The 26,657-nt window shown below is 45.4% G+C and overlaps 2 protein-coding genes across 11 annotated transcripts; both read left to right on the top strand.

Moving 5' to 3' along the window:
* The first annotated feature begins 39 nt into the window (after positions 1 to 39).
* DPP9 (dipeptidyl peptidase 9) lies at positions 40 to 20,716 on the top strand. 5 transcript variants are annotated; one of them, XM_085211973.1, is made up of 22 exons: positions 41 to 271; positions 1,976 to 2,063; positions 4,736 to 4,835; positions 4,932 to 4,986; positions 8,038 to 8,150; positions 9,164 to 9,337; positions 9,536 to 9,704; positions 9,864 to 9,977; positions 10,272 to 10,400; positions 10,897 to 10,958; positions 11,480 to 11,580; positions 12,864 to 13,041; positions 13,824 to 13,989; positions 14,088 to 14,167; positions 15,711 to 15,863; positions 16,323 to 16,458; positions 16,802 to 16,947; positions 17,233 to 17,379; positions 17,535 to 17,687; positions 18,266 to 18,408; positions 18,740 to 18,851; positions 19,338 to 20,716. In XM_085211973.1, the coding sequence occupies exons 2-22, from the start codon at positions 2,008 to 2,010 to the stop codon at positions 19,428 to 19,430; spliced, it is 2,580 nt and encodes an 859-aa protein (XP_085068099.1). In that variant the 5' UTR covers positions 41 to 271; positions 1,976 to 2,007; the 3' UTR covers positions 19,431 to 20,716. The 5 variants fall into 5 exon arrangements, 4 of the variants coding, with proteins under 4 accessions (XP_085068099.1, XP_085068098.1, XP_010723391.1 ...); XM_085211972.1 differs by having other exon boundaries at positions 42 to 271; positions 4,736 to 4,986; XR_014880197.1 differs by lacking the exon at positions 18,266 to 18,408 and having other exon boundaries at positions 40 to 271; positions 4,736 to 4,986.
* On the top strand, positions 20,254 to 26,569 carry LOC100551338 (procathepsin L-like). 6 transcript variants are annotated; one of them, XR_004162126.2, is made up of 9 exons: positions 21,435 to 21,588; positions 23,946 to 24,071; positions 24,228 to 24,350; positions 24,501 to 24,650; positions 24,899 to 25,123; positions 25,210 to 25,378; positions 25,573 to 25,687; positions 25,839 to 25,992; positions 26,134 to 26,569. XR_004162126.2 is itself a non-coding variant. In XM_085211976.1 (8 exons), the coding sequence occupies exons 2-8, from the start codon at positions 23,955 to 23,957 to the stop codon at positions 25,936 to 25,938; spliced, it is 999 nt and encodes a 332-aa protein (XP_085068102.1). In that variant the 5' UTR covers positions 20,254 to 20,392; positions 23,946 to 23,954; the 3' UTR covers positions 25,939 to 26,065. The 6 variants fall into 6 exon arrangements, 4 of the variants coding, with proteins under 4 accessions (XP_085068102.1, XP_010723392.1, XP_085068101.1 ...); XM_085211976.1 differs by lacking the exons at positions 21,435 to 21,588; positions 26,134 to 26,569 and adding an exon at positions 20,254 to 20,392 and having other exon boundaries at positions 25,839 to 26,065; XR_014880198.1 differs by lacking the exon at positions 25,573 to 25,687.
* The last annotated feature ends 88 nt before the right edge of the window (positions 26,570 to 26,657 follow it).

Here is a 26,657-nt window from a genome sequence, read left to right on the forward strand (position 1 = left end):
GGTACCGCCCCTCGCGCGCTCCCGCCAACCCACTTCGCACGCGCGCGCGCCTCACTTCCGGAGCCGGGTGAAAGGCCGCGCAGGGCAGGCCGCTGCCCCGTCCAGTCTCCCTCCTCCCTGTTCCCCACCCCGCTTCCGGGGCTGCCTGGTGTCCGCGGCATGGAGTGGGAGTGACGGAGTTGCCTCCTTTCCCCCCCCTCCCCGCCCCGCAGAAGAGCCGCCGTCCCCCCTGCTCAACGCCCGTTGAGGGGGGAGGTCGCTGTGTCCTGCGGTGAGTGAGGAGAGCGGGGGGGGACGGGGTGAGGGGCGACCCCGGGGCGGGGAGGCTGCGTCCAGGGCGCGCGGAGGGGCCCGGGAGCCGGGCGGGCCTCTGTCGGTCTCCCGTGACTCGTCCACCCCCACAGATTCCTGAGGCCACCACGCCGAGGACGGGGCTCGCCCCTTCCCCCGCCCCCACAAGCGAAGTGGGGAAGGTTTCTCTGGGGGGATGGTGGGGGGTGCAGCCCCCCAGGACTGGGCAGCTGGAGGAGGGGTGCGTTATCCGGTTAAGTCTCCTCCTGGAGCGCGTGCCGTGCCCGGGAGGGTTGGGGGTGGCTCGCGAGTTGGGGAGAGCAAGGATCTCCCAGGCTTTGGGGAATGCTGCAGCCTTCCCCCCCAGCAAGGGCAGCAGTGTAGTGGGGCTGCCTGCCCGGGCCTGGCTCTGGTCACTTGCAGCCTTTAACAAAGCTGAGTCTTCTGCGTGGAAGTTCCCACTACTTTATTCCACTCTCACTCACTCTTATTTTTGGAGAAGCTACTCAAGCTTACGTTAATCTGTGACAGGGACGCATTTATAGTGTTTGAGGAGTGGCTGTGGTTCTTTGGGTCTTCTCAAAGGCACCTGCAGGCTCCTCAGTTTTCTGAACTCTCATGTCTGTTTGGTTCTGTCTCTTTTCTGTGGGTTTTGCATTGGAGGATGTCATTGTTCCTGAGGAAGGGGGTGAGGATGAGCTATGTCTCTGAATCATAAAAATCACAGAATAGTTGAGATTAAAAGGGACCTTAGGAAGTCCCCTGTCAAAGCCCTGCTTGCAGCAAGGCCAGCTGTGAGATCAGACCAGGTTACTCAGCATTCCTGAGCATTGCTCCTGTTGCCCTTTGTGCTTGCATTGAAGATTGCCCTTAAGTTACTGGATGCTGCTCTTTAGTCTCTCTTTGTTCTCTGCAGGAGGAACTTCCCTGCGCTGGGCTTCTCTGTGACACTTTGTTTCTCTGAATTCTCTGTGAGTGTGGTTGAGGTGCAGAGATGGCTGTCTGGGCAGACTGGGGCCTCAGCAGCAGATAGTGACAGGTCTGGGGTGTGTTTGTGATTCAGAGCCAGAAGAGGAGACAAGGATCATTGTGCTCTAAGGTACATGAGTGGAGAGGTAGTGATCATTGTGCCTTTGGATGCTCCTAGAAAATGGGTTTGTGCAGCGAGTCAGGCTTGTTCTGTGGCATCAGGCTGATGCTGAGGCAAATGCACTGGCTTGGAAAACAAATCTGTTTTGTTTTTTTTTTATGTCCTGTGTGGGGCCATGATGTTGTCAGTAGCAGGGCTGCTGACTCTCTGTCTGGATCCTTACAGTGCCCTTTGTTTGACTCTTGTGAGTGTGTTGATCAGACTTGTGTTTCTCTCTTCTTAATACTGAATTTTGGGATTCAGAGAGGGGAGAGAAAGAAAGAAAAGAGAAAGAAAGAGCTTCTGTTGAGGGTTCTCAGATTTTAAGAATTTTTGTAAGAGGAGATAGGCCATACATTTCCACTGTTGAGAAAAAGAATTCTGTGTTTTGTCTGGGTTGTTAGTATCCAGCATATGTGGGTAGAACAGATTTGGATTGCAAAGCACAAACCAAGAGTTTTGGTTGTGCCTCTGCACTGGGTGGCATATGTGACCTGTGCCCAGGTGCCAAGGGAAACTGCAGCTATATGAAATTTGCTTTTTTCATCTTCCTAGTTTCCTGTCCTGCCCAGCTTGCTGAGTAGTTAATGCAGAAGATAAAGAGGGTTCGTCTGGAAAACGAGACTGCAGGAAGTTGGAGAAGGTATGTTTCCCAAGTACTCCCAGGGCCTTTATTCACCCCATGCTCTCTGGAACATAGCAATAAACACCTTTTCAAGTGAATGAGGTTTTTGAAAAATCCCGAGCCTGTCTTTCTGCCTGGGGAGCTCTGTGTCAGGATCTGTGGGTCAGGAAGTGACTCAGGAGGTTGATTTATTTCACTGGCTTCCAATTCCAAGCTTAACAATTTTTTCCCATACTGATGTTCCTTGCTGTCTTCAGACTAATGTGTTTCTTCTGAAAAAGAGCTTAGTGGATATATGTCTGATGTGTCTAACCTGGCTAGGCAGAATAAGCACACTGAATGAGCTTGGAGACACTCAAGGGACAGTTAAGTGCTTTGGGAAATGGAGTCATCTAAGGACTGTGAAGGAGAGTCTGTCTCTAGTGAGCTGTATAGCACATACAAGATTTATTGATGAGGAAGCTTTGAGAGTGTTTAAGAATAAGGTTGTTAAAATTGATGTATTGGTCAGAATCCTCTTTGAACAATTTCATCCCCAAATTCACTTTCTGACTTCAATTAGTTAAGTTACTCCTTATACTAGTTCTACTGCATGTGTGGTACTACCAAGTTCTAGTTATGTTTTTTTCTGACTGTAGTGATAGACAGAGCAAATGGATCTTCCTTTTACTGTGTATTGTGTCAGAACCTAAGTTATATGAGGCTCCATAACATTTTAGCTACTTTCCAACACTTTCATGTAATTTTGGCTACAGATCAAGAGTGAGGATGGATACTTCTCTTAGCCCACTACTCTACTCTGTTCTAGTGTCAAAGTCACCAAGGTTATAATAATACCAAGCTAAAAGTTGTGCCTTTCAGTTACCTGGTGAGTCCTAAATTCATGGAAATGTAGTTTGGAAGGGAGTCCTGTTCAGGTTGGGGCAGTTATCGGTATTACATTTGTGTAGTGGGTGTGAGTGGACTGTTTTGAGCCCTTAAAAGTGCAACTTTCCCTTGTGAGTAGTCAAGTGAGTGAGAAAGTGTTACTGGCTAGGAGAAAGTAGCCTAGGGGTCAAGTATCTTGAGCCAAAGCCAGATTGTTTTGATCAACCGACTTGACTTGCACTACAATTGGGTTGAGAGAATTGTACTCAGCTAACAGTTCTGAATGGTGTCTCTGTTATGTTTTTTTGATAGGGAGTGCTTTCCCCTTAAGATGTGATTTTTTTTTTATTTTTTTTTTTATTGCTGTAATGGAGGCCCTGAATACAGTTGATAGATAGACTTGAGGCCATAAGACACTCTTGCAATCTTAGAACACCCCGTCACGTTTTCTCTTGTGGCTTTGGGCTTCATGCCTGGCTTTTATTGGAAAATACTCTTTATTCGTGTTCAAGCTGTGGATTTAGGTGTTGGTTGTTTGTAGGAGAACCTACAGATGTGTTTTTGGAGCTTTTTCTTGGTGGTGATTTAAGCTGATGGAGAATTCTCTAGGAATGCCCAAGGTTCTCTTGAAGAATACTCATGGTAGAAAATGGACAGGAGTTAATGTTTTCTTGTGCTGATATTATTTCCTTTCCCTTGGTTCTACTCACTGGGAAAGAACTCGCTGTGCATCTTCTTGAGGCTGAGGCCTTCAAGATTGTTTGTTTAATTCCTGCTTAATACATAGGCATGACAGCTACATCTCAGAAGCAATTCTCTGTTCAGAATGCAGGTGACCATTCCCAGTGACAAGTGGCATTTGAGGAAAAACCTGATTTGAAAATGTACATCTTGGGGCTGCAGAGAACAAGGCCTTTTCTGGTTTAATCCTTAGTCATTGGTTTGCCATCTTGATGCCGAAATCAAAGGTAGCAATTCTGTCTCCATGGAGCAAAATCCTCTAGCCCTAGTATTTTTTTTTTTCTGGTAAACCAAAGTTATTTTGAAATTATCTGTAACATTCTTCCAGATGCACCCTGATATAGGCTGGTCAGCCCAAAATTACTAAAATGTCCTTGTGCAGGGAAATCCAACTTCTCTAATGAGGTGATGTAAACTGGTTTCCCTAGTCCTAGGCTCATTCCTGCTTTGTGGTAGATTACATCGTTGACTGTGAGCAAGTCGGTTAGTTCACATCTCCTCAAATCAATGTTTGCTGTAGTTGCTCATGGAGGTGCTTTTTGTAGACTCTCATTCAATAACTGCTAGCTTGGAAATGCGTGTACCACGTTTTGCAGGATATGACAAGGGTCTCTTACTGCTGTCTTCTTTCTGGTCAACAAAGTCAATTGCACTGTTTCTTCCTGTTTTGTCATCGTTCCTGGCTGCAGTAGCTATTCAGGTAAGTGAGCTGTTGCGTTTAAACCTAGATGATCATAAAGTGTTGTGCCAGCTTTCCTTCAGGGCAGGAAGGGGACTTCCACTTGTGCAGTGTTCCAGGATTTAAGTTTATATGCCCATAGGTCATAAGTTTATATGCCCATAGGTCATAGCTTTGATGACTTTTTGTCCAAATTCCTGGGGTTGTTTTCCTTTGAGTCATGCTGATTTCTTTTTTTTGTGCCAGAATCTACCACATGGATTGTGTTTAACAGCTTATTTCTAGAACTAGTCCTGGTAATCAATATTTTGGCTTAATATCTTTGCTTACAGGACTCGATATGGAATGGGAGATGGGCTGCTCGATTTTAAGGCTTAACTCTCCCCCTCAACTCTTCCCTCAGTTTTTTGTCTAGTTCTGAGGAAGAGACAATGACTGCAGTGGACACGCTATCAGACAGCTCTGAAGTGGTCGAGATGGAGGATGTGCCTTCCGAATTCCAGGTGCAAAAGCATTCTTGGGATGGGCTGCGTGACATTATTCACAGCAGCAGGAAGTATTCGGGCATGATAGTGAACAAAGCTCCCCATGATTTCCAGTTTGTCCGGAAAACCGAAGAGTCCAGCCCTCACTCTCATCGTCTTTATTACCTGGGTAAGCTGACATGACAGATACTGGGTGTGAAAATGTTATGGGAGAGCTTCCAATTTAAACAGACAAGGAAAAGGATGGAAAATATTTCTGTTTGATACAGGGGAACTGAGATTAGGTAACGCTGCTCAAGAAGAACAGACACTCAAATCTATAGCAAAGCCTGGAACTGAGCAGAGACCTCTCCAGTCTCAGACAAGCACAGGCTTTCATAGAGTCAGACTACTTAGCAAAAGAAAAAAAAAAAAAAAAAGAAAAGTGCTACCTAGTCAGATCTACCTAGTGGCAGAAGTATGACTGCAGTGTTCGCTTGGTAACTCAGGTCAGTACGGGGGATGGGTTAAGAGAAGGGATGCTTTTCAAACTCAGGATTGTCCTGTGCTTCCAGAGCTTAGAAGTGGGATTTACCTGATAGATTAACTAGGCTGACTTTCCAAGTCACCATTAGTAATTACTAACTATATGTTACAAGTTACAAGATGTTTTGGAGGTGCACACAACAGCAGCTTATTTTCTCCCTGCTTTATTAAGCAGCACATAGGTATGATGCTTTGGAGAATAGGGAATGGAAAAAGATTTGAGAGGAATTTAACTATTGTTGGTATTTGTAGAGAAATCTCCTTCTGTACAGTAGGATTGAAGGACAGCAGAATACTGTGCTGATTGGGGCACTCATAGTTGGAACTATGATGTAATTAGTGGCAGAGTGGCTGGATTTTAGTAACTGGATAATTGTGTGGTTAGTAACTTGGGAAGCTTTATAGACTGTAAAGAGTTTGTTACACTCTGGGGTGTGAGCTGGTCTTTACTGGACCAGTACAGAAATTTCCTAGTGTGCAACTAGATATAGCTGGCTGCTTTCCTAAAGTGACTCTGATTTTTGTTATTGTTGTTCCTTCTTTTTCTTGACTTGAGTCTGGGTCAGTGTAGAATGCTGGATTTGACTGAGCAGCTCCTGTATGTCCATGATGATTTGCTGCAGTCCTTTGTACATTCTTATTACACAAGTGCTATTATAAATGGCAGTTTCCTGAGTTAACATACTTTTCTTGTTGAGTTTGAATAGTGAGACTTAATTTAAAACTAAATGCTTTTCAAAGCCAAATTGACTTTGATACAGGTTAGATGACTAAAGAATTAACATTATGTGTGGCTAATTTGCAGTATTTTTTATTTTCTTCCGTTGTATGATATGGCAACGAGAGCAGCCAGTTGCTGTAGATTTTCTGCACAGGTGTAATTATTACAGGAGCCAGAACTAGTAATGAAGATACATCAGTGTCTTTTCAGTGTTGCCTGAAAATGGGCTGGGCATACTGCAGGTTGACTCATAACATAAGATTGTTACCTAGTGGGTAATGCTGAGTTACCTCTTCTCATGCATTTCTTATGAAATGGAAATGATTATTCTTTTTATTGCCATAATAAGCACCTTTTAAATTGCATGCTGTGTACAGTGTGTTAAATGGAACCCATTTCATGGGTTCATGTTTAACATCGTCCTACTATTACTGTCTCAATGCTGAGTAGCATTTCCAAAATTTTATGTGAACACTGTTACTGACTGTATGCCAAGGAGTAGGATGAAGACTTTTGAAGAGTTTTAATGTAGGGGTTGAATGCTATTCTTCACTTGAGAGTACAGTATAATGTATTTGGGGTTGAAGGCAATATCTTCTTTGTAAATGCTGATTGATTGTAGTCTTGAGGCTGTTGTATAAAGTACTAATGTAATAAGCAGAAATGAAGACCAGGTCACAGTCACATAAGTGCCAAATATCTATGTATAGTCAGTGGTTCCTATCTGCAATTTGTTCTGTTTGGACATCTCAAATCATTCCTGAGCTGTCCCCATATACTTCTGTGTTGAACCATGGCAGATGCTGCTTATATTAAACACCACATACTCAGCTCTTTGGCGTTTCTGTATTTCTGAGGACTATATGCTCACACATGTTGCTTTGCTTCCTAGGCACTTGGTACTATTTCAGTTTTGAGTAACTGTACTGCTAGGTTAACAGCTCAGAAATTTTATTCTCCCTGAACACCTACAGAGTAAACAGTATTGGGGCATGTTTTCTGTGTTAAATTCTGACCCAGGGCATCACTTAAGCAAATGTAGAGGGCAAGTTTATGGTCTTTGATTCTGCTGAAACTGCCAAAATCATTGTCATGGATATTCTACATTTTCTTGGTTGGCTTGGAAATTGGATGAAAGCCAATAGCTTTATACGATTTGGCCATAATCAAAAGCTTATGTAAGATGACAAGATGTCTTGGCTAAATAATGTTTTCCATTTGAACGGACTCTCTAGAGCTTCCAGGTTTTTTCTTTCTCTCTTGTAGGCTAATGCACTGATCTGAACTAGGTCCTACAATGAATTTTTGGCTGATAAATGTGGAGAATAACGTTGAGTCTCTCAATCAGGCCGTGGCTCTTTTAGAGTGGATTTAGGGTGTGGGTTGAACAGTCCAGAGAGAGGAAAGTCTGAACTCTGAAAAGGTTGGTTAGTGTTAAATATTGCCTGGGGAAATATGTGTTTACAGCTAATGTAGTTAGATAGTATTGTATATTTGAGCTGAGAGCTGCTTGGGAATGAGAGCTGATAAAGCCCCTGAACACACCTAAGCTCTCTATTACAGAGTAATGGTGCCTTCCAGTTGAAACTATTCAATGGAAGATCTAGTCCAGCCTCTCAGCCATGAGCAGGAGTACCTTTGCTAGATCAGATTGCCCAAAGCAACCATCAGCCTGAGCTTGAATACTTCCAGGGATGAGGCATCAACAGTTTCTCTGGAAAATGTTTCTGTATGTCACCACCCTCAAAGTGAAGAATTTCTTCCTATTATCTAATATAAACATAGTGTCTTTTAGTTTTAATCTATTACCCCTTGTCCTATCACTACAGTCTCTGATGAAGAGTCCCAACTGCTCTTTCCTGTAGGTCCCCTTTAGGTAATGGGAGGCTGCAATAAAGTTGTCTTACTAAAGGCTGAGTCATCTTTGTCCAGTAAATAATCTTAAACAGAATGATGCTTTTGTCCTCTTAATAGGAATGCCATATGGTAGCAGGGAAAATTCACTTCTTTACTCAGAGATTCCCAAAAAGGTACGGAAGGAGGCCTTATTACTCTTGTCATGGAAACAGATGCTGGATCACTTTCAGGTAAGCAGAAGTGTGAAGACCCTGAGTTGATAATTCTTGGGAGAATTGGTTGATGTTATGGGGTATTGGTATGGTGAGTGTTACCATGCTGTGCGGCATGGAATGGTAGCGGTAGGGATGTTGTGTTGATGATAGCTTCATTTCATAATATGAGATAGGCGCCTATGTGTGCTCCTGCTAGTGAGTATGAAACAGCAGGTGATGTGGCAAGCAAAGGGGTGATCTAGTAAAGAAGTCTGTAAACTAGCATGTGATCCACTGCAAACTAAAAGCTATCAGGACAGTGCACCTTTCCTCTGTGCCTTGTCTGGGCTCTTCAGATGCTTGTTAACAGGCTTGTTATAATACCTACTATCTTTTCTGCTTTTAAGGAAACTGGGAAAACTATTAAACAGCTGCTTCTGTCCTATGCTCTGTTGCAAGAGAACTGGAAAAGGGGGTGAAGTCTCCCTTTCCTCTATCTTTGTGTCTTTTGTCAATAAGTATTAAGGAGCAATGGGTGCAGGGCACTGGCCTATCTTCCTTTCTGGAAAGCTTCCTGTTGGAAGAGAATTCAGCTGTCTTGACCCCATTTGGATTGCTAGTCCCCTTCAGGGTAATTCAAGATCCCTGGAAGAGGTTTTGTATGCAGTATCTGACATGGAAACTGTTTGTGAAAGGCTGTAGATAGTGTCGTTAAGTTAATTGGTTACATCTGATTTGCATAAGCAGCACAAGTGCATCTGTCCTCAGTTAATACTGAAGTCAACTGCAGAAACTGTAGATTGGCACTTCATCTCTTACGTAAAGAGAACTTTGGGGCTTGCAGTTAGATTAGTCCTGTGGGCCACACTTGTAGCCTGAAATACAGTAGTTGTGGAAGAACCTGTATGGTAAGACTACTGACTGCTTGGGGCTGGTGAATTGTATTTTCAGCAACTGGCACTACCTGTTGCCGGTTCAAAAGCATTTCTGCTCTGCGGAAGTTTCTCTCATTGCAGATTTTCTTGGATTTTCTTTTATTTCAATGCTAGGCAACCCCTCATCATGGGATGTATTCTAGAGAAGAAGAACTCTTAAGAGAGCGCAAGAGGCTTGGTGTCTTTGGTATAACATCTTATGATTTCCACAGTGAAAGTGGCCTGTTCCTCTTCCAGGCCAGCAACAGCCTCTTTCATTGCCGAGATGGAGGCAAGAATGGTTTCATGGTGAGTTTGCTAACAGAGCTATGAATGACATCTGAAGTGTTTTTGGTTGGTAGCAGCTGCACTTGTCCATGTGTTTGGTTATGGTCACTTCTCTTGTGTCCTCTTAGGACTGTGCCCTCATTCTGTGGGCTGTAGGTCTTTAAGTGTGAAGCTGGTTGTTGATTTGGTACACAGGTGTTTGTGTTTCTGTTGCTGTAGGTGTCTCCAATGAAGCCTCTGGAGATCAAGACTCAGTGTACAGGGCCACGAATGGATCCCAAGATTTGCCCTGCAGACCCTGCCTTCTTTTCATTCATTAATAACAATGATTTGTGGGTAGCAAATATAGAGACAGGAGAGGAGAAGCGAATGACATATTGCCATAAAGGTAACTGATGGTTTTTAACATATTTAAAAGAAAGTTTTGATTAAAGTTGTGGATGAAAGGGCTACTGTCTTTATGGCTTATTTCTCACAAATGCACTTTTCTTCTGAATTAGTTGTTTTCAAGAAGATGTATGTGCCCTCTTTCTTTGCTCCTTTCCAGGCTTATCCAATGTTCTTGATGACCCTAAGTCTGCTGGTGTAGCCACTTTTGTCATTCAGGAGGAATTTGATCGGTTCACAGGCTATTGGTGGTGTCCCACGTCTTCCACAGAAGGTCAGTGTTCTGCATATCAAATTCTGACACTATTACTACTGCTGGCCTCTACTGTGAATGATATTTTGAGCATGGTTTTATTTTGGTCCGGGTTTGATCTTTTCCTGTGGAGGCCACCAGAAGGAACATAATGTTGAGGGAATATAATTATGCTCAGAGGAGTATTTACGCATGGTTACTAGAAGATGTAATTATACAGGACATTTTGCACCAGAGTGGACTTCTGTAGTGCTCCAGGCAAGCTGAAAACGCTTGGAAAACACTGTAGCATGCATGCCTACTATCTGTTCCTAGGTTCAGAGAATTTAAAAACACTGCGAATCTTGTATGAGGAAGTGGATGAGTCAGAAGTGGAGATAATTCACGTTCCTTCACCTGCTCTGGAGGAGAGAAAAACAGATTCCTATCGGTACCCCAGGACAGGTAAGTGAAGTATCATGGGGCTGCTAATGCAACTTTTGGCTCCTGCTAACTGAAGCAGTGGAATTTGTGCTATAAACATCTCATGATTAATATAGGTTCTTACTAGGATGTAGAAGCTGGTTGTAAATGTTGAAGCCTTAATTGACTCTCCGAGCCCACTCCCTTTCTACAAAAGGGAACAGGATTTAAAGTTCACCTTAAATGAAAGGATTGCTGAGAAAATGAAATATATCTGATGGCATGTTCTGGAATATATTTTTAATCACTTCTTCCTGTGAATGTGTGCATCTATCCAGGCAAGGCAAAAGCAAACTTTTCCAATACCCAAAATGCCTTGTTTGAACACAGTATTGTTTGCATTCATAATTTCTTATTTGTGTATTGGCTTCCAGCCATTTTAGCAGGACCAGAGTTGGTTCCTGTCCAGAAGCTGTAGCAACTATAATCCTGGGGGTGTTCAGGCTTGTCATCTTGGTATTCTGTCACTCCTGTGCAGGCAGCAAAAACCCCAAGATTACGTTAAAACTGGCAGAATTGAAAACAGACAGCAAGGGTAAGGTAAGTCACAGAGTGTATTATTGCTCTGAAGGGTTGACTGCTTCTGAAGTTGCTTAGAGTTAAGAGGCCACTTAAGAATCCGTGATAGGTTTTCTTTTCTCTTTCTTTTCTTTCCTCTTGTAGCACCTAATTCTTGCATGTGGGTAGCTAGAAAAAGAAAAACTTTTAAAAGGCTGAAAAGTATTATGCTGCTCAAAAAACAGCTGGGAGAGGGGAGGGAGGTGAGAAGCAGGGCTAGCCTGACATACCACAGCATCAATGGCAGAGCTTGCAGGGTTAAAACTGGATCTAATCGTGGACTTCATTCCACAGTTATATCCTTTCTGTGGCTGGATGCCAAAATCATGGTGCTTTGAAACTTGTTTTTCCTTTCTATTCTTGCAATTTTGAAGAATGGTTTGCTTCCCCTTGATGAGGCCAGTCAGTAGTTACAACTTCCTTATTCTCCCGTTTCTCTGAGCTTCCATAGGAGAAGGCCTGGTAACAGACTGATTTGGTATTGGACCTTCCTTTTGTTGCAGATCGTGTGTGCTCAAGACAAGGAGCTGGTGCAACCATTTGCTGCATTATTCCCAACTGTGGAATACATTGCCCGTGCTGGATGGACTCGAGATGGCAAATAGTACATAAGTTGTTTTTTTTCTTTTTCTTTTTTCCTCCAAACTAATGCTGGCAAGGGCTTCCCAGGCTAAACTCTCACAGACCTTCAAGACTATGTGGTGTTGTAGCCATATAATAGACTGTGCTATATTGAAGCCAGGTTTATAATGTTGCCTTCATCAGTTTTTAAAGTTGTGAGTGTCACAGATGGCACAAGACTATTTGACTTCTTCATTGTTTTAACATCCTACTGGTAGGAAATAATCAGATGTAGACTCAGATGACAAGCTGTGGGTTTTAACGCAGAGCTACAACTGCGAAGTTAAATGACAGTCAAGTAGACAGTCCTAGGGAATTCTTTTGGGTTTAAGGTGTACGGTACTCATACTACATTCATCCTTGAAAATGAGGATGTACTGTAAGCAGTTTTATTGTTGTCCATTGGTCCTATTTGCGATCAGTGCAAATATATAATGGGAACATGGGCAGTTTTCATGTTGTGCAGTGGGGAAGAATTACTCTGTGACCGCTGTAATTTGTAATTAATAACTGTTTGCTTTGGAAACTGAATTCATACAGTTTTACAGAAAGTAATCACATCAGTGACTCCTATATTCTGCACTAGAGCTTGTCAGAATGTGCTGAATATATCAGTTCATGAAATCTGCAGACTCTGTGCAGGGGGTAACTGGCTCTTTTGAAAGTCTGTGTTAATGATGGAACTTCCCTTGATGCACTTCCAGGCCTTGGGGTAGCTACACTGTGCAGCAGTGGCTTGACATCTGTCATGTTGAGAGGCCTGCAGTGCAGCACCACTTCACATGACTCTCCTCGGAGAGGAACAAGGCTGAGACTGAAGCGACTCCTTCACTTGGCAGTTGTCTTAGGTCTGTGCCTTTCCCTGCTAGTGCAGTGTACAATAGAGAAGCTACAAATGAATCACTTTAGTTTCTCTTGATCTCAGAAGCTCACTAGAAGATAAACAGTGCTTCTTGATGGAAGGGTTGACCAAGGAGATGTTGCATTCTGGAGACATGTTACCTGGTCTCTTGGGATAGACACTCTGCCCAGTGTGTCAGACATCTGGTCTGAAGGATACCCCCATGAAACACCAGAGATGTCTGGCAAAACATACTTGTTGCCAAAGCTTCCAGGAGATTAGAAAGAAGCAATTGTGAGAAAAGCTTTGCATTCAGATGTTTAAATCCCTTCTGCCAGTGGGAAAAAAAGGATTGCATGTTCTGAGTATTATAAAGTGACATCTATTTTGTGGTACTGACCTTTACTTCCAACTTCTTTCCCCAGTGCTTGGGCTATGTTTCTAGACAGACCTCAGCAGCGGCTGCAGCTTGTCCTTTTGCCTCCAGCGCTCTTTATTCCAATCCCAGAAAGTGAGGAGCAGCGTGCTGAATTTGCCAAAATTGTGCCAGAAAATGTTCAACCGTTTGTTATCTATGAAGAAATCACTGATGTGTGGATAAACGTAAGCAGCTCAGGGCTGGGAGGAGGGCACTGGCTTGTCCCTTCCTCCCCTGCGCTTAACTATTTTTGTGTTGGCTGTGTGTCCAGCTTAGTCCACGTTCCAGCAGACTGCTTTGCTACTTAGTATTGCCAGGTTTGGTGTTAGTTCAGGAGGTCTGATAAAGCTCTGAGAAGGACTTCCATGCACTCAGCATTGAAACATAAGAGAATCCTACCTAATCCTGGCTAGCATTCTCAGTGAAGACAGGCACTTAGGACACCAATATTTTTGTATGTAACACTGCAGTTCTCTTAGGGGTGATTTATTAGAAGATTAAATGGCTTCTTGGGTTACAAGCAACTCTAATCTGTGGAATTTAAATATATTTAGATAAGTGATGAACACAGGACAGGAAATAAATTTGAGCTTTTAACATTAGCACCTTAGTGCTGAAGTGGCAAAGGGACCTGAAGTTCAAACTGTGGCATTCCCACAGTGTCAGAACAGCAACTGCCATATGGGACACACTTAGCTTGTCTTGCTCAGAGGCATGACTGGTGGGTGCTGCTTTACTGATAGTCATGAAGAGCTCAGAGAACACGTTCTTCTGCACAGGCACAAACATTTTGTGGTAATTGGGAAGTATAGAATTGCTTTTTATCACTAGCAGCTTGTCTGAGATATTTGTCCCTGCCCAGCTCTTTTCATTTGATAGCACAGTAATTTATCAGTATATCTTTTGGCTGGCTATGCGTTGTTCTGTCAATAGAAATCACTCAGGGATCTCTTGTCTCATGTGACAGGTTCATGATATCTTCTATCCTTTCATCCAACTGGAAGGAGAGGAGGAAGAACTGTGCTTTATCCGAGCCAATGAATGCAAGACAGGTTTCTGTCACCTGTACAGAGTCACAGTGGTCCTAAAGCAAGGCAGCTATGACTGGGTACAGCCGTACGTCCACAGCGAGGGTAAGATCTGTGTGTTGACATTGCATCAGCTTTGTGGGCTCACTTTGCTTGTTTTATCTTTTGGGGAAGATTATTTATTTTCATGTCTTTTCTTCTAGATGATTTCAAATGTCCTATCAAAGAGGAGGTTGCCCTGACTGGTGGAGAATGGGAGGTGCTGGCAAGACATGGATCAAAGGTAGTGGTTATTTTCTCTTGCAGTATTACAGTTCTGCTTTATCTGCCCACAGTCCTGGCTTATGCCCTCTGTTACACTTAGAACCAAGTAGAACTACTTAAGTTTGATTTTGTGTTTTTATTATTATTTTTAAAACTTATTGCTGCCTGTGCTTTCCCCAGAAGTGCTGTAGTCCAGTGCACATTGAATTGATTGTGTTTTTAATCAGACTCCAGATTGCTCTTTAGGTCAGTCCCATGAGTGAGGCAAGCCATAGAAATGGACACGAGTCTGATGTTCAACATTAACAAAGAACTTTCTGTGGAGAAGCTTGGGCTTACTGTCTTTGCTGAAGCATTTTAACCTCAATGAGTACTTGTGAATTGGGAATATGTCCTAGTGCTTAGAATGAACTCTTGGTCTATAGCTGATCCTTTCAGGAAGAAGGCAGCTGGGGAATATAAAGCAATTTAGAATATGAAGGAACTCTGTATCTGTTTTATCTTGTAGAGCCTTGTTCCATTTTGCTTCAAGAATTAACTCTGAGTCTGATCTTTAATGCTCCCAGGTGATTTCTGTCAAAATGAAGGCCTTGTCTGTTCATTCCCAATTAATCTAGATTTCCACTTCACACTTTCACAAAAAAAAAAAAAAAAGCCTACAGCTTTGTGTATTTGGTTTCTGCTGTTTTTTTTCTTTCAATCTTCAATTAACCTGTTGTATCTCCCCATGTGGATTCTCACTGTACATGCTGTTGATTTTGGTCACAGCTCTTCCCTGCATGTGCTGTGTCTAAAATTGTGTTAGTAGCAAGTATTTTGATGCAATTGTTGCTCCACAGGGCTCTACCTGTTTTCCTGGTCAATTGGGTTGGATATTGCTTCCCTGTACTGTCTGCAGTTCTCTTCAAACTATGTTAGCTAGAAAGAGCACTTGGGCTTCAGCATTTGGGAACTGTAAGGTAGAAACAGTTCAGTTTCTGTTGCTGGATCAATGCAGTATTTAAAAGCTGTTGCCTCTATTCCTGGCTGACCCAGGTGGATTTTAGAAACTGATGTATGTGGACGTTAAGAAGTTATGTTAACATGACTTGAAGTTTGCTATTGCTAAGGCCACTGAACTGTTCCTTCCACAGATGGGAATTCATTATCACAATTGACGGGGAAAAATACATATATACCCTTAAAATGCCACTCATAATGTGGGAGGACACCATAGTTAAGCACAGAATCTTTCAGTTTAAACATCAAAGAGAGCTCAGGGTTTTTTTTAAGCTCCTTAATAAGCAAATGCTTCGAGTTTCTCAAAAAAAAAAAAAAAAGTGAAAAACAGAACACTACCACTTTGGTTTCTTTTTATTACTTCATTGGATTACATATGGTTCTCCATAAGTGCTACGTGTGTGTATTCCAGCTTGTCATATAAATGGATGTTGTGTATGTCCCTAGTGCTGTAAGTAGTCTGTCATAGTCTATTGGTGTTTTTAAGCCTTGGGACAGACTGAATGAAAAAAGAAGCAGTTGATGTCATCCTTCTGTCAGCAAGCCCTCTCTTCTTCATATAGATCTGGGTCAATGAGGCTACGAAGCTGGTGTATTTCCAAGGCACCAAGGATACCCCGTTGGAGCACCATCTCTATGTAGTCAGCTATGAGTGTCCTGGAGAAATCGTGCGACTTACCATACCAGGCTTCTCCCACAGCTGTTCTATGAGCCAGGTTTGTTATTCTTGTATCTTGTTTACAAAAAGTTCTTTGCAGAAGATACAAAGAAGTTCTTCATGGAGAAAGTGGTGAGGTGCTAGAACAGGTGCTGCCCAGAGAGGTTGTGGATGTCTCGTCCCTAGAGGTGTTCAAGGCCAGATTGGATGGGGTCCTGGTCAGCCTGGTCTGCTATGAAATGGGGAGGTTGGTAGCCCTACATTTGGCAGGGGGAGCTGGAGATTCATAATCCTTGAGGTCCCTTCCAACCCTGGCCATTCTGTGATTCTGTTTAGACACAAGATGCACTTGTCTCCTGTCTGACAGGGAATGGTAGTGAGTCATGCAGTGATTACCAGGGGGTTTTGTATTGGTTGCTTGAGATGTGGGAGCTCTAATCTAAGAACAGTGTGGAGGAGGCTGGTTGTGGGAAATGAAAGACCTCGATTCCCCTAACTCTTCCTCTTCCACCTGTAGAATTTTGACATGTTCATCAGCCACTACAGCAGTGTGAGCACTCCACCTTGCGTGCATGTCTACAAGCTCAGTGGCTCCGATGATGATCCGCTACATAAGCAACCCAAGTTTTGGGCTAGCATGATGGAGGCAGCCAGTAAGTCCTGCACAGTGTGTCACTGCTGGGTTATTTGACCCATGTCTGTTCTTAACCTGTCAAGTCTTACAGTTACAGCACAACATGCCCTTATTTGAAGATTCTCAGCTGAATGTGTGTTCATGGATGATCCATTCTGTGTATATATGGCCTATTGACCTATGTAGGCAGGTGGAGGTTGGTTGTTTCTGAGTGGGAGGTTTCTCTGAAAGGCAGTGATAAGTCTTGTTATGGTTTGGGTATTGAAAGAGCCCTGGCTAAGAGGATGAGGTTTTTCAGACTGGGTAGGAGACAGAGTCTGCTTTAGTTATTACATTGCTATTGTGTGAACTTGCTTCTGCAGGTTGTCCCCCAGATTACATCCCACCTGAGATCTTTCACTTCCGTACTCAGTCAGATGTTGAGCTCTACGGAATGGTCTACAAACCTCATGATGTCCAGCCTGGGAAGAAGCATCCCACAGTGCTCTTTGTGTATGGAGGCCCTCAGGTAATAGTTCAGATGGTTGATTGCTGGTAATGGCCATGGGATTGCTGTCCAGAGCAAAGTTCTGTGTAGCTCAGTCATGTGTCAGGACTTAAACTGAACCTCTGTTCTGACCTCTACCTCAAACCTGAAATGATTTTTTTTTTTTTAAGCATTTAGACTGATTTGTCTGTCTCTAGTAGTTCATCTAGTGGCTGCTGTCTTGCTCACCATCCTGGGTAGCGAGTCAAACAGAGGAAGATAGTGGAAGACAGCTGCTTGGTTCTGAAACTTCTCTACCTTCTGCAGGTGCAGCTGGTGAATAATTCCTTCAAAGGAATCAAATACTTACGGCTAAACACACTAGCATCCCTAGGTTATGCTGTGGTAGTGATTGATGGAAGAGGTTCATGCCAGCGAGGACTCAGATTTGAAGGAGCCCTGAAAAACCAAATGGTAATGTATTTTTTTGATTAATCTGTTCCTTTTTCAAAGGCTACATGGCTGAACGTATGCCTGCATGAGCATTACTTATGCCTTATTGGTTCCTTAAGTTTTCAGGCTTATAAAGCCACTAACTTCAGCTTTTTTTTTTTTTAATTGCTCTTTAGGGTCAGGTGGAGATAGAGGACCAAGTGGAAGGTTTACATTATGTAGCAGAAAAATACGGGTTTATTGACTTGAGTCGAGTAGCCATACATGGTTGGTCATATGGGGGTTTTCTCTCCCTCATGGGTCTCATCTGTAAACCCAATGTCTTCAAGGTAAGTCCAGACGTGGTGGAGCATTATCTTGGGACTCATAGCTTTCTCAGCTTCTGTAGCTCTTGGTATCTGGAGCTGTCCATCAGAAACATCAAACAAAAAAGCCAGGCGAAAATGTCCCTCAGTCCTGCCCGCCTGCAGCTCTAGCATACAGCCCTGCATTCTGCTTGCAGGTTGTACTTTCTGAGACATAAAGAGGATGGACTCTCTGGAATGGAGTCACACCCCTGAGGCTACTGGTGGAAGACTTGACATACTATCAAATGAGATGATTGATACACTATTCCTAATGCCCTTTCCAAGTCTTCGCAGGTTTCTGGATCTATTCCACTTGTTTTCCTTGAAAGGGAAAGCCTTTAGTGCTGTTAGGATAGAATCTGCCTGATTTTGGTTACAAGAGAAACAGCATGAGTTGGAATCTGGGTTTTATGTGGGTTTTGTTGTGGAAGAATCCTGGTCTGAGTAACAGAATTGTCCAGAGCTTTTTTTTTCCCTCCCTCACCAAGGAAGCAGAGAATACTTGAGCTCTATAGCACTTGATAATTGAAGTTGTCTCCTGCCACCTATTTGTTTGACAGATTGCTATAGCAGGTGCTCCTGTCACAGTTTGGATGGCATATGACACCGGGTATACTGAGCGGTACATGGATATCCCAGAAAACAACCAGCAAGGTTATGAGGCTGGCTCTGTGGCATTACATGTAGAAAAGCTTCCCAATGAGTGAGTACTGTGGGGCTGTAATCTGCTAAAAACCTGCTCCCAGATGCTGTGTGGTGCCATCAGCTGCACTTCTGGTGAATACCAAAAGAATGGATGAATTCTGAGGTGGTTTTATTTTAACTCATGAGGCTGGTTGCTGCTTTTTGCAGCAGTCTGGGGCATCGTATCTCCAGTCTCCTTTGCCAGTGGTGGAGGGGTTGAAGATCACGTCTCTGGCATTATTTTGACTGCTGCCTGGTCATTGTTCAGTTTTTAGTTTGCTGAATGGCAGCTCTTTGCTCAGACTCACAGAGCTTTTTGTTTGGATTCTCATATTCTCTCTCATCTTCAGGCCAAATCGTTTGCTGATCCTCCATGGCTTTTTGGATGAAAACGTGCACTTTTTTCACACAAACTTCCTGGTATCACAGTTAATCCGGGCTGGAAAACCTTACCAGCTTCAGGTAGGGCGAACAAGAGTGAAGTGGGAAGGTTAGTTAAATGTAGCAAGATAGTTTTCTGCTTCCTGCCTTGAGTATGGGAGAAGGTAGATGCAGATGCTTCCACGTGTTGCTCTTGTTGCAATACAGCTGATAGTAAATGCCTTATTTGACTTCAATGGGTGACCGGAAGGTGGCACTGTGACTGCTTCATTGCTAGTTGATGTGGCCTGTGTCTAAAAGCATTTGCAAATAGGGCTCCTGCCCTCAAGTCTGGAACTTTCCTTCTCCCCTGGAGCTGTTGCTGTCTCACATGGCTGTGGGCAGTAGAGGTGGCTGCTTTGCTGAGCAGAGTGGCAGTGCACATCACTCCAGTGAAGTGAGAGGCAGGCTGGGTGCTCTACACATCTCCTGGCACTCTTTTGTCCTGATGGAAACTGGGCACAAGGTGAGGGAGACTTGTTGAATGAGCAGCTCCTGATTAATTGTCTCATCTCTGCTTCTGCACAGATCTACCCCAACGAGAGACACAGTATTCGGTGCCCTGAGTCAGGAGAGCACTATGAAATCACGCTGCTGCACTTTCTACAAGAATACCTCTGAGAGCACATGCCTCTGCAAACTGGATGCTGACAGCTCACTTCGCCCTTCCTGTGCCCAGCCACTACCACCTCCCTTGACAGCCATCTAACCCAGAGCACAAATGGCTGAGTACCCATGTCGGGGTGTCTTGCCCTGAATAAGGGAGGAGGATGGAAGGTACTTTCCCTTTGGACAGTGCCACCTTCTTTCATTTTCCAAGCTGGAAGTCTGCCTCTGCTCAGCTGCTCATCCTATTTCTCTCTTCCAGCCCAGCTGTTAATGTGTTGTTTTTTTTTCTTTTTTGTTTTTGTTTTTTTGCTGCTACTCCCTCTATCCTGGGGATTGATGGACAGTGGTCTGTCTCTTAAGACTGAGGTTTGCATCCATCTCTCTCTGTTCCCCATCCTTTTCCCTTCCACTGCACATCTGCAGTTCATGTACTCTTACCTGTAAGAACTCGGTGCCTGTGTTGGAAATAGAAGAGCTGAATAAGCAAGCTGCCTTAAGCCAGGAATGGGAGGGAAGAGAGAAGAACGTATTGTTAAAGCCCCAGGGCAGCTGATTGCTGGTGCTGTGTCCTGGCCCTGCTGCAGCAGCGTGGAGCCCTGGGATGTGAAGAGCTCTACAGAAGCATGCAACACTAGTCATTTCTATTTCTCAGTTTTATTTTGCAGAGCAGATGGAGGAAGTGGCTGGGGTTGGTAACAATGCCCTCACATGCCTTTCTCTAATGGCCGCTCACGAGAGTTGTGCCAAAAGTAGCATGGCAGCTGAAGCAGCTGGCTACAACTAGACATCATCTCTCTGGAGATAACAGCAGCTTTTTTTTTTTTTTTTTTTTTTGCTACATAAGATGGATAATATTTATGCAAATCCTTCCTCCCTCCATTCTTTATGCTGCCTCCCGATCCCACCTTCTCCTTCCCTGAAACCTTGAGCTTTCAGATGTGCACTGAAATTGGCTGTGCTTCAGTTCTCTGCAGGTCAGTGACTGTTCCCCTTTACCCATCTACTCAGCGTATGCTTTCTTTTGGTTTTTATTTTCCTGGTCAACAGGAACTGCAGTTCTGGGGAGGGGGGATTGAGTAATTGCACCTCAGGGGAGCACATACCCCCCCCCTCAAGCCAAGGGTTCTGCCAGGGATGAAAAGAGAAGAAGAAAAAAACAACACCCAAATGAACCACATTGACTTGCCCTGGAGTATTTTAAGTGCGTATTATGAAAAGAAAATATTTTTATGGATTCTTATTCTTTTATAATTATGAGTGTAAGATGTAGCAACTCATTAAAATATTGGAAAGAGATACACAGGTTGGCATTTGTATTTTTTGGAGTATGGGAGAGGGCTTGGGAGGAAGCACCATCTGGCTCACAATGGGTAAAGCTGCTTCTGTGGTAAAAAGCAAAGTGCTTTGTTTGGTTTCTATGTCAGCCAGTGGAGAGAATGTTAAAGCCCTGATGCTTCCTCAAAGGAAGCACAATCCAGCAATTGAAGATGCCGAAGGGTAGAGAGCTGGGAATCCTGGATTGTTCTTCACTCTGCCATTCAGGCACTGGAGTGAGGCTCCCTGTGTTTGCGAATAGCCTCAGCCGTGGAGACAGGAACCTCACCCAGCATCCCAGCTCCCTCTGACTTGGGTTTGTAGCTTTGTGGCACAGGTAGCAGCCTGGCGGCTCGTCTTCAAGCACTGGCAACTCTGATCCCACGCAGGGAGGACACGTGGGTGCCAGGCATAGAGCTGCTTTTTGCAAGTATCCCAATACTCGCCCATGTTTGCTTTTTGTGGCACTTAAAGCCTACAGTACCTGGCTTTGCTGCTTTTCTTTCTGTATTAGAGTTGAGCATTAATTAAACTGCTATTAAATGCCTTGAGGATGTAAGCTAGAGACTTTCATTTTAAATGCAAAGCATCTCACAGCTGGAGGATTTTGTTTTCTCAATATGGCTGTGAGCATATTTCTTGCCCAGGAATTCGCCTGGCTCTCTTGGTCATGCTTTAGCTTCTGTCATGCACCCTGCTGAGTACCTTCTGGTGTAGCTTTGAGGTCTGAGGAGCAGCGGAAGGGGAGGTAATGGAGGAAGTTGCACATTTCTGAAGCTTCCTTGAGAGAAGAATGTGCTTTTCCTCACCCAGAGAAAAGTCACTCCCTTCACAGCTGGGTGGGTGCCGGTACATGGTAAGAAGCTTTATTTTGTGGGGTTTGCTTATTTTAAGTCTTAATCTCGTGTTTTCTTCCTGTGCCAAAAGAACAAGTATTCTTAAAATGTCTGCAATGCACTCTTAAACTCTTCTAGATGAACAGTTTATCTGCCAGCTGCTTTGATCCTCCAAGCTTGCTTCTGAAGCTGTAGGATTAGTTGGTGCCAAAAAAAAAAAGTTTTCTTCTGTTGGGTATTGAAATCCTGAGAGGCATTAACTTAGAAAAGCTTGGGTTTGTGGTGATTTTTCCATATGTAACAAGATTGAAATACAAATGATGTAGGAGGCTTCCACCTAGCTGTACTGAGAGACAGGGAATTGGAGTATGAAGCAGCAAAGTAGCTCTTTTGGATAGAGAATTTGCAGCTGCAGTGTAACACTGAGTTAACTTCCTGAGAGGGTGAGTGGTAACGGCTGCAGGAAGTGGAGGGCATTGTGATGGATGCTGGGGAGGCTGGGCAGAAGGTGCTCTTCCTCAGTACTAAGCTTGAGTTTGTTGAGAGGCACTTCTCCCATGAAGCTCCAATATGTGAAGCTTTATTTTTAGATGTAGGATGTGGAGGAGAACAGATGTTTTGTTTCAAAAATAAGTCATTTTGAACTGCTCCTTGAGCTACAGAACTAGCTCAGAAAGCTGCTGTCACTCTGAAAGATGGTCAAGTGGAAAACTTCCAGCATCTCCATTCCTAAAGCATGGGGAATTAAAGGTGTGGTGATGGCTCTCTCTATCTCAAAGCTGCAGTAGTGGAAGCTCTGCTCAGGGCACAGTCCTGGGTGCTGTTCTCTTACTGTTGCTGCTCTGCAGAACAATGCCTGTGGGATGGCTGAGTTTGCTGCAAAATAAGTTTCTTCAGATTCCATCAAAGGAGGCATGGGTTGTGCAGCAGCAATATGAGGAAGACAAATGGCTGCAATGGTGAGGGATTGGGGGAGGGTTACATGTGTCTGACTGCAAAATGCAAAGTGTAAACTGATCTTGGCGTGTCCTCACCGAGGACTTTTGGAGAAGCATGCACACACCCGCTCCCAGCACACTGCCTCTGAGCTGGGACAGATGCAATGCTTTGCTCGAAGGCCCATGGAATCCTCACTGCAGCACTGCCCTCCTCCTTGTGTCGAGAGAAACTTCTTTTCTCTGGTTTTATCTCAAGCTCCTTGCTCAGAAGCTGTTGTAGCTTCCCCTTGGCTTTCAAGTGAGAACAGCATTGTCCCAGCCCAGCACCTGTGGCTCTTGCTGTGTTGGGCTCTGTGTTCTGCCTCAAGTCCCAAAGCTGCTCTGAACTGGGATGCCAAGGCTGAGCCATAGGCATCCCCCCTGGCCCCCAGCCTCATGCCAGTCCTTTTTCTTCCCCTCTGACCTTCCCTCGTGCATCTGTGCTTCAGCCAGGGTTGTGCAGAGCCAACAGAAGGCACAACCTGGGGAAAGGTCTCTGCATTTTCCCCCCTTTTTTTCCAGAAAGCATTGCGGATATCTTTATCCCTGATCCTGGTGCTGCTCTCAGGGCTGGCTGCAGCTCTCAGGCCGCTAGGCAAACCTTGCTCTGGAGATGCCAACATGTAGTCTCAGTGGTAGCGGTGCAGTTAACAGGAATGCATGAGGTGGCTGCTGCTATAGGAAGGGGGTGAGAAGCATGAGGCAGTGTGACAGCAGAGAAATGCAGCAGCCCTGAGTAAGGGATTTTGCAAATAAAAATTGTGGAGAGACTGTAGGGAGCATAGAAAGGCAGGAAGGGCGGACAAATTAAGGTGTCCCAGAGCCACCCAAGCTAACAGACAGGAGTGGGGATGATGCGTCTGCAGCCAGCAGCTTCCACCATCTGCAGCCTGTGAGCCTCCTGGGTGACCCATGGTGGGGGACATGGCGCTTGAGCTGCTACCAAGCACAACTGAGGACAAACGCTGTAATGTGGTCGGGGCAGGTTTGCAGGTGGGTGAAGGGGCTTTTGCTGCATGGTGGCAGATGGGATGTGTCCAGCCTGGCCCCAGAGCAGCACTGGGTGCTGCTGTACCTGCTTCTCTCTTTGCCCTTTTGTCTGCATTTGCTTTGTTCTGCCACTTAGTGAACAGGATGGGGCTCCAGTTTCTTGTGAAGCCATTCATTCCTCTCCTAAAAAGGATGGTTAAACACCACGAAAAGGACAGACAGCTAAGACCTTCTAAAGCTTTTGTCAAAACAGCCGCATGTCCATACAAAAGTTGATCCAGCTGAAGGAACAAATGTGCCTCTTGCCTTTTTCTGCCTTCCCCTCATCTTTAATCCAGACTTGGAAGGACTTATCCTGCCCAATCCAGTGGCTGTAGAGTAACCATCCCTCCTTTTTCTTTTCCCCTCAGTTCAGAGCCATGACTGTGCCAGTGGGGCTGCTGCTGGCCCTGTTGGGCTACATCACGGCACTGGACCCTGGACTGGAGGAGGCCTGGGAAGGGTGGAAGAGCCTATATGCCAAGGAGTACCCCGGGGTAGGTCTGCACCAGCTGTGCAAGGACTGGCCATGCTCAGCTCCCCTTGGGCCTGACAGCCTGGTGTCAGCTTCAAAAGGGTCCATACCTGGCAAGTCCACTCTGATGCTCCTGGAGGCTGTTCCTGACCCTAGGGCTGCTCTGCCCCTTTGACAGGAGGCTGAGGTCATCCGCAGGGAGGTCTGGGAGAAGAACCTGCGGCGCATTGAGCAGCACAACTGGGAGGAGTCGCAGGGGCAGCATACGTTCCGTCTGGGCATGAACCATTATGGGGACCTGGTACTTGCTGGTGCACCTCCTCCAAGTCTGGTCTGAGGGCTGGGTGCACCCAGCCTACTCTGCTTGGAGTGATGGTGCTCCCTGGGGTGCAACCTGCCCATGCGGAGCTGCAGTGCAGGTGGCCTTCCACACATACATGTGCACCTACAGATGGACGAGGAATTCAACCAACTCCTGAATGGCTTCACCCCAGTGCAGCATGAGGAGCCAGCACTGACCTTCCAGGCATCGGCAGCTCAGAAGACCCCAGCAGAAGTGGACTGGCGGGTGAGAGGCTACGTGACACCTGTGAAGAACCAGGTGGGCACACGGGGGGCTCTGTCCAGGGCTGTGGGATGGGTGCCAGCAGCAGAAGCTAGAGACTGCATCCTCCAAAGTGCCAGAATTCTGTGAAACTCAGAGAAGCAGCTCCTATAGTTTTGTCTGTTGCAGTTTCTTGTAGTTTTCCAGATGAGGAGCTGGAAAGCAACACTATGGGGTCACAGCATCCCCCTCCATCAAGTTTTGGAGTGATGTTGTGATCCCCCCATCATTTCCCTCTCACCCAGGGGCACTGTGGGTCATGCTGGGCATTCAGTGCCACAGGGGCCCTGGAGGGACTTGTCTTCAATTGGACGAGGAAGCTGGCAGTGCTGAGTGAGCAGAACCTCATTGACTGCTCCCGGAAGCTGGGCAACAACGGTTGCCAAGGCGGCTACATGACCCGTGCCTTCCAGTATGTGCATGACAATGGTGGCATGAACTCCGAGCACGTCTACCCCTACCAGGCCACAGTAAGGGGCAGCAGGAAGGTGGGCAAGCAGGGATAGAGCTGTGCTCGTGGGTCCCAGCCCTGGCACTGCTTTCTCCCTGCTCTCAGGACACCTCTAGCTGCCGATACAACCCTGGGGACAGGGCGGCCAACTGCTCCTCAGTCTGGCTGGTGGCCCAGGGCAGTGAGGCAGCGTTGGAGCAGGCAGTGGCAACTGTGGGCCCTGTGTCTGTGGCAGTGGATGCCAGCAGCTTCTTCTTTCACTTCTACAAATCAGGTATCAACTCCTGCACCTGGAGAGGCACGGTTAGGTAGACTGAGACGGGTGCCTTGCTCTGGGGCTGGGCAGCCAAGCCCTAGCAGAGCCCACAGGGCATCCAGCCCAGGGGAATAGGATCAGCCACTCTCCTTTTTCCAGGAGATGAATTGATTGGGGCCAGAGCCTGAACAACTCAGTTCTGTTCTTTCCAGGCATCTTCAGCAGTATGTTTTGCAGCCAGACAGTGAACCATGGGATGTTGGCTGTGGGCTATGGCACCAGCCAGGAGGGCAGGAAGAACATGAGCTACTGGATCTTAAAGAATAGGTAGAGGTGACCCTAGATCTGCCATCACTTTCAGCCTGTCCACTGCTCCTCTGTGAGGTCAAAGATGCAGCAGCAGTATACTCATCCCATGAAATGGGTCTCCCTGTGCTCTGGGAATGCAGGTATGCTCATTCTCCATCTCTTCCTGCAGCTGGTCGGAGGTGTGGGGTGAGCAGGGCTACATCCGCCTGCTGAAGGGAGCCAGCAACCACTGTGGGGTGGCCAACCAAGCCAGCTTCCCTCTGCTGTGAGCTCCTGCGCTGGAAGGAAGACGGCACTCACTAGGATTGTTCCCCTGCCTTGCTGTGAGGATAAGAATGCTTCCTTCAGGAAGGGGCTTTTGTGTGTATGAGAAACAATTAAAAATGGCATAGCTAATCACTCTGTGCCTGCAAAGGGGGGCTAAGGCATGGCTAATGTAGCAGGTTCATTTTTTTCCTTGCCAGGCACAGCAGAGCTTCCTCTCCACAATGGTTGGTGAAAGGAGCTTTCTCTGCCCCTTTCATAGAACCGCAGAATGGTTTGTGTTGAGAGGGACCTATAAAAGCCATCTTCTACTGCTCTGCAATGAACAGGGATGCCTACAGCCCAATCAGGTGCTTTTCCTTCCAGCTGAATCTCAAATGCTAGAGCTCTGAGATTTTTGGCCACAACTGCAGCTCTCTAACCCAAACATTATCCCTCCTAGCCCAGCTCTTTATAAAATAACTACTTATCAAAGCAAATCTGCATGACAAGATGAAAAAAAACCTCGTAACTTCCTTCACCTCCCACTGCTTATTTCTGTGTCCATCAAATACTGTGGGGATTCACTCCCTATGAGGGCAAACACAAGGCCCTAATAAGGGGGAACACTGCACTGAAATGGACACCTCAGGGACTGGGGATGGCCCCAGGGGCGCTGTCCAGGTAGATGCTGTCACTTTGTCCCAGTGGTGAAGAGTCCCCGCGGTCCCTGCCCTCATTCCGC

The sequence above is a fragment of the Meleagris gallopavo genome, chromosome 30, assembly GCF_905368555.1.
Source record: "Meleagris gallopavo chromosome 30, MGAL_WU_HG_1.1, whole genome shotgun sequence".
In the NCBI taxonomy this organism is placed as follows: domain Eukaryota; kingdom Metazoa; phylum Chordata; class Aves; order Galliformes; family Phasianidae; genus Meleagris; species Meleagris gallopavo.

Excerpts from the sequence above, each read along its gene's own strand:
- DPP9 (XM_085211972.1), top strand. The coding sequence starts at position 2,008 with ATGCAGAAGATAAAGAGGGTTCGTCTGGAAAACGAGACTGCAGGAAGT. Across the intron at positions 4,987-8,037 it reads TCATCGTCTTTATTACCTGG|GAATGCCATATGGTAGCAGG; the intron begins GTAAGCTGACAT and ends TCCTCTTAATAG. Across the intron at positions 13,990-14,087 it reads GCCGTACGTCCACAGCGAGG|ATGATTTCAAATGTCCTATC; the intron begins GTAAGATCTGTG and ends CTTTTCTTCTAG.
- LOC100551338 (XM_010725090.4), top strand. The coding sequence starts at position 21,526 with ATGTGCTTTTCCTCACCCAGAGAAAAGTCACTCCCTTCACAGCTGGGT. Across the intron at positions 24,072-24,227 it reads ATGCCAAGGAGTACCCCGGG|GAGGCTGAGGTCATCCGCAG; the intron begins GTAGGTCTGCAC and ends CCCCTTTGACAG. Across the intron at positions 24,651-24,898 it reads TGACACCTGTGAAGAACCAG|GGGCACTGTGGGTCATGCTG; the intron begins GTGGGCACACGG and ends CCTCTCACCCAG.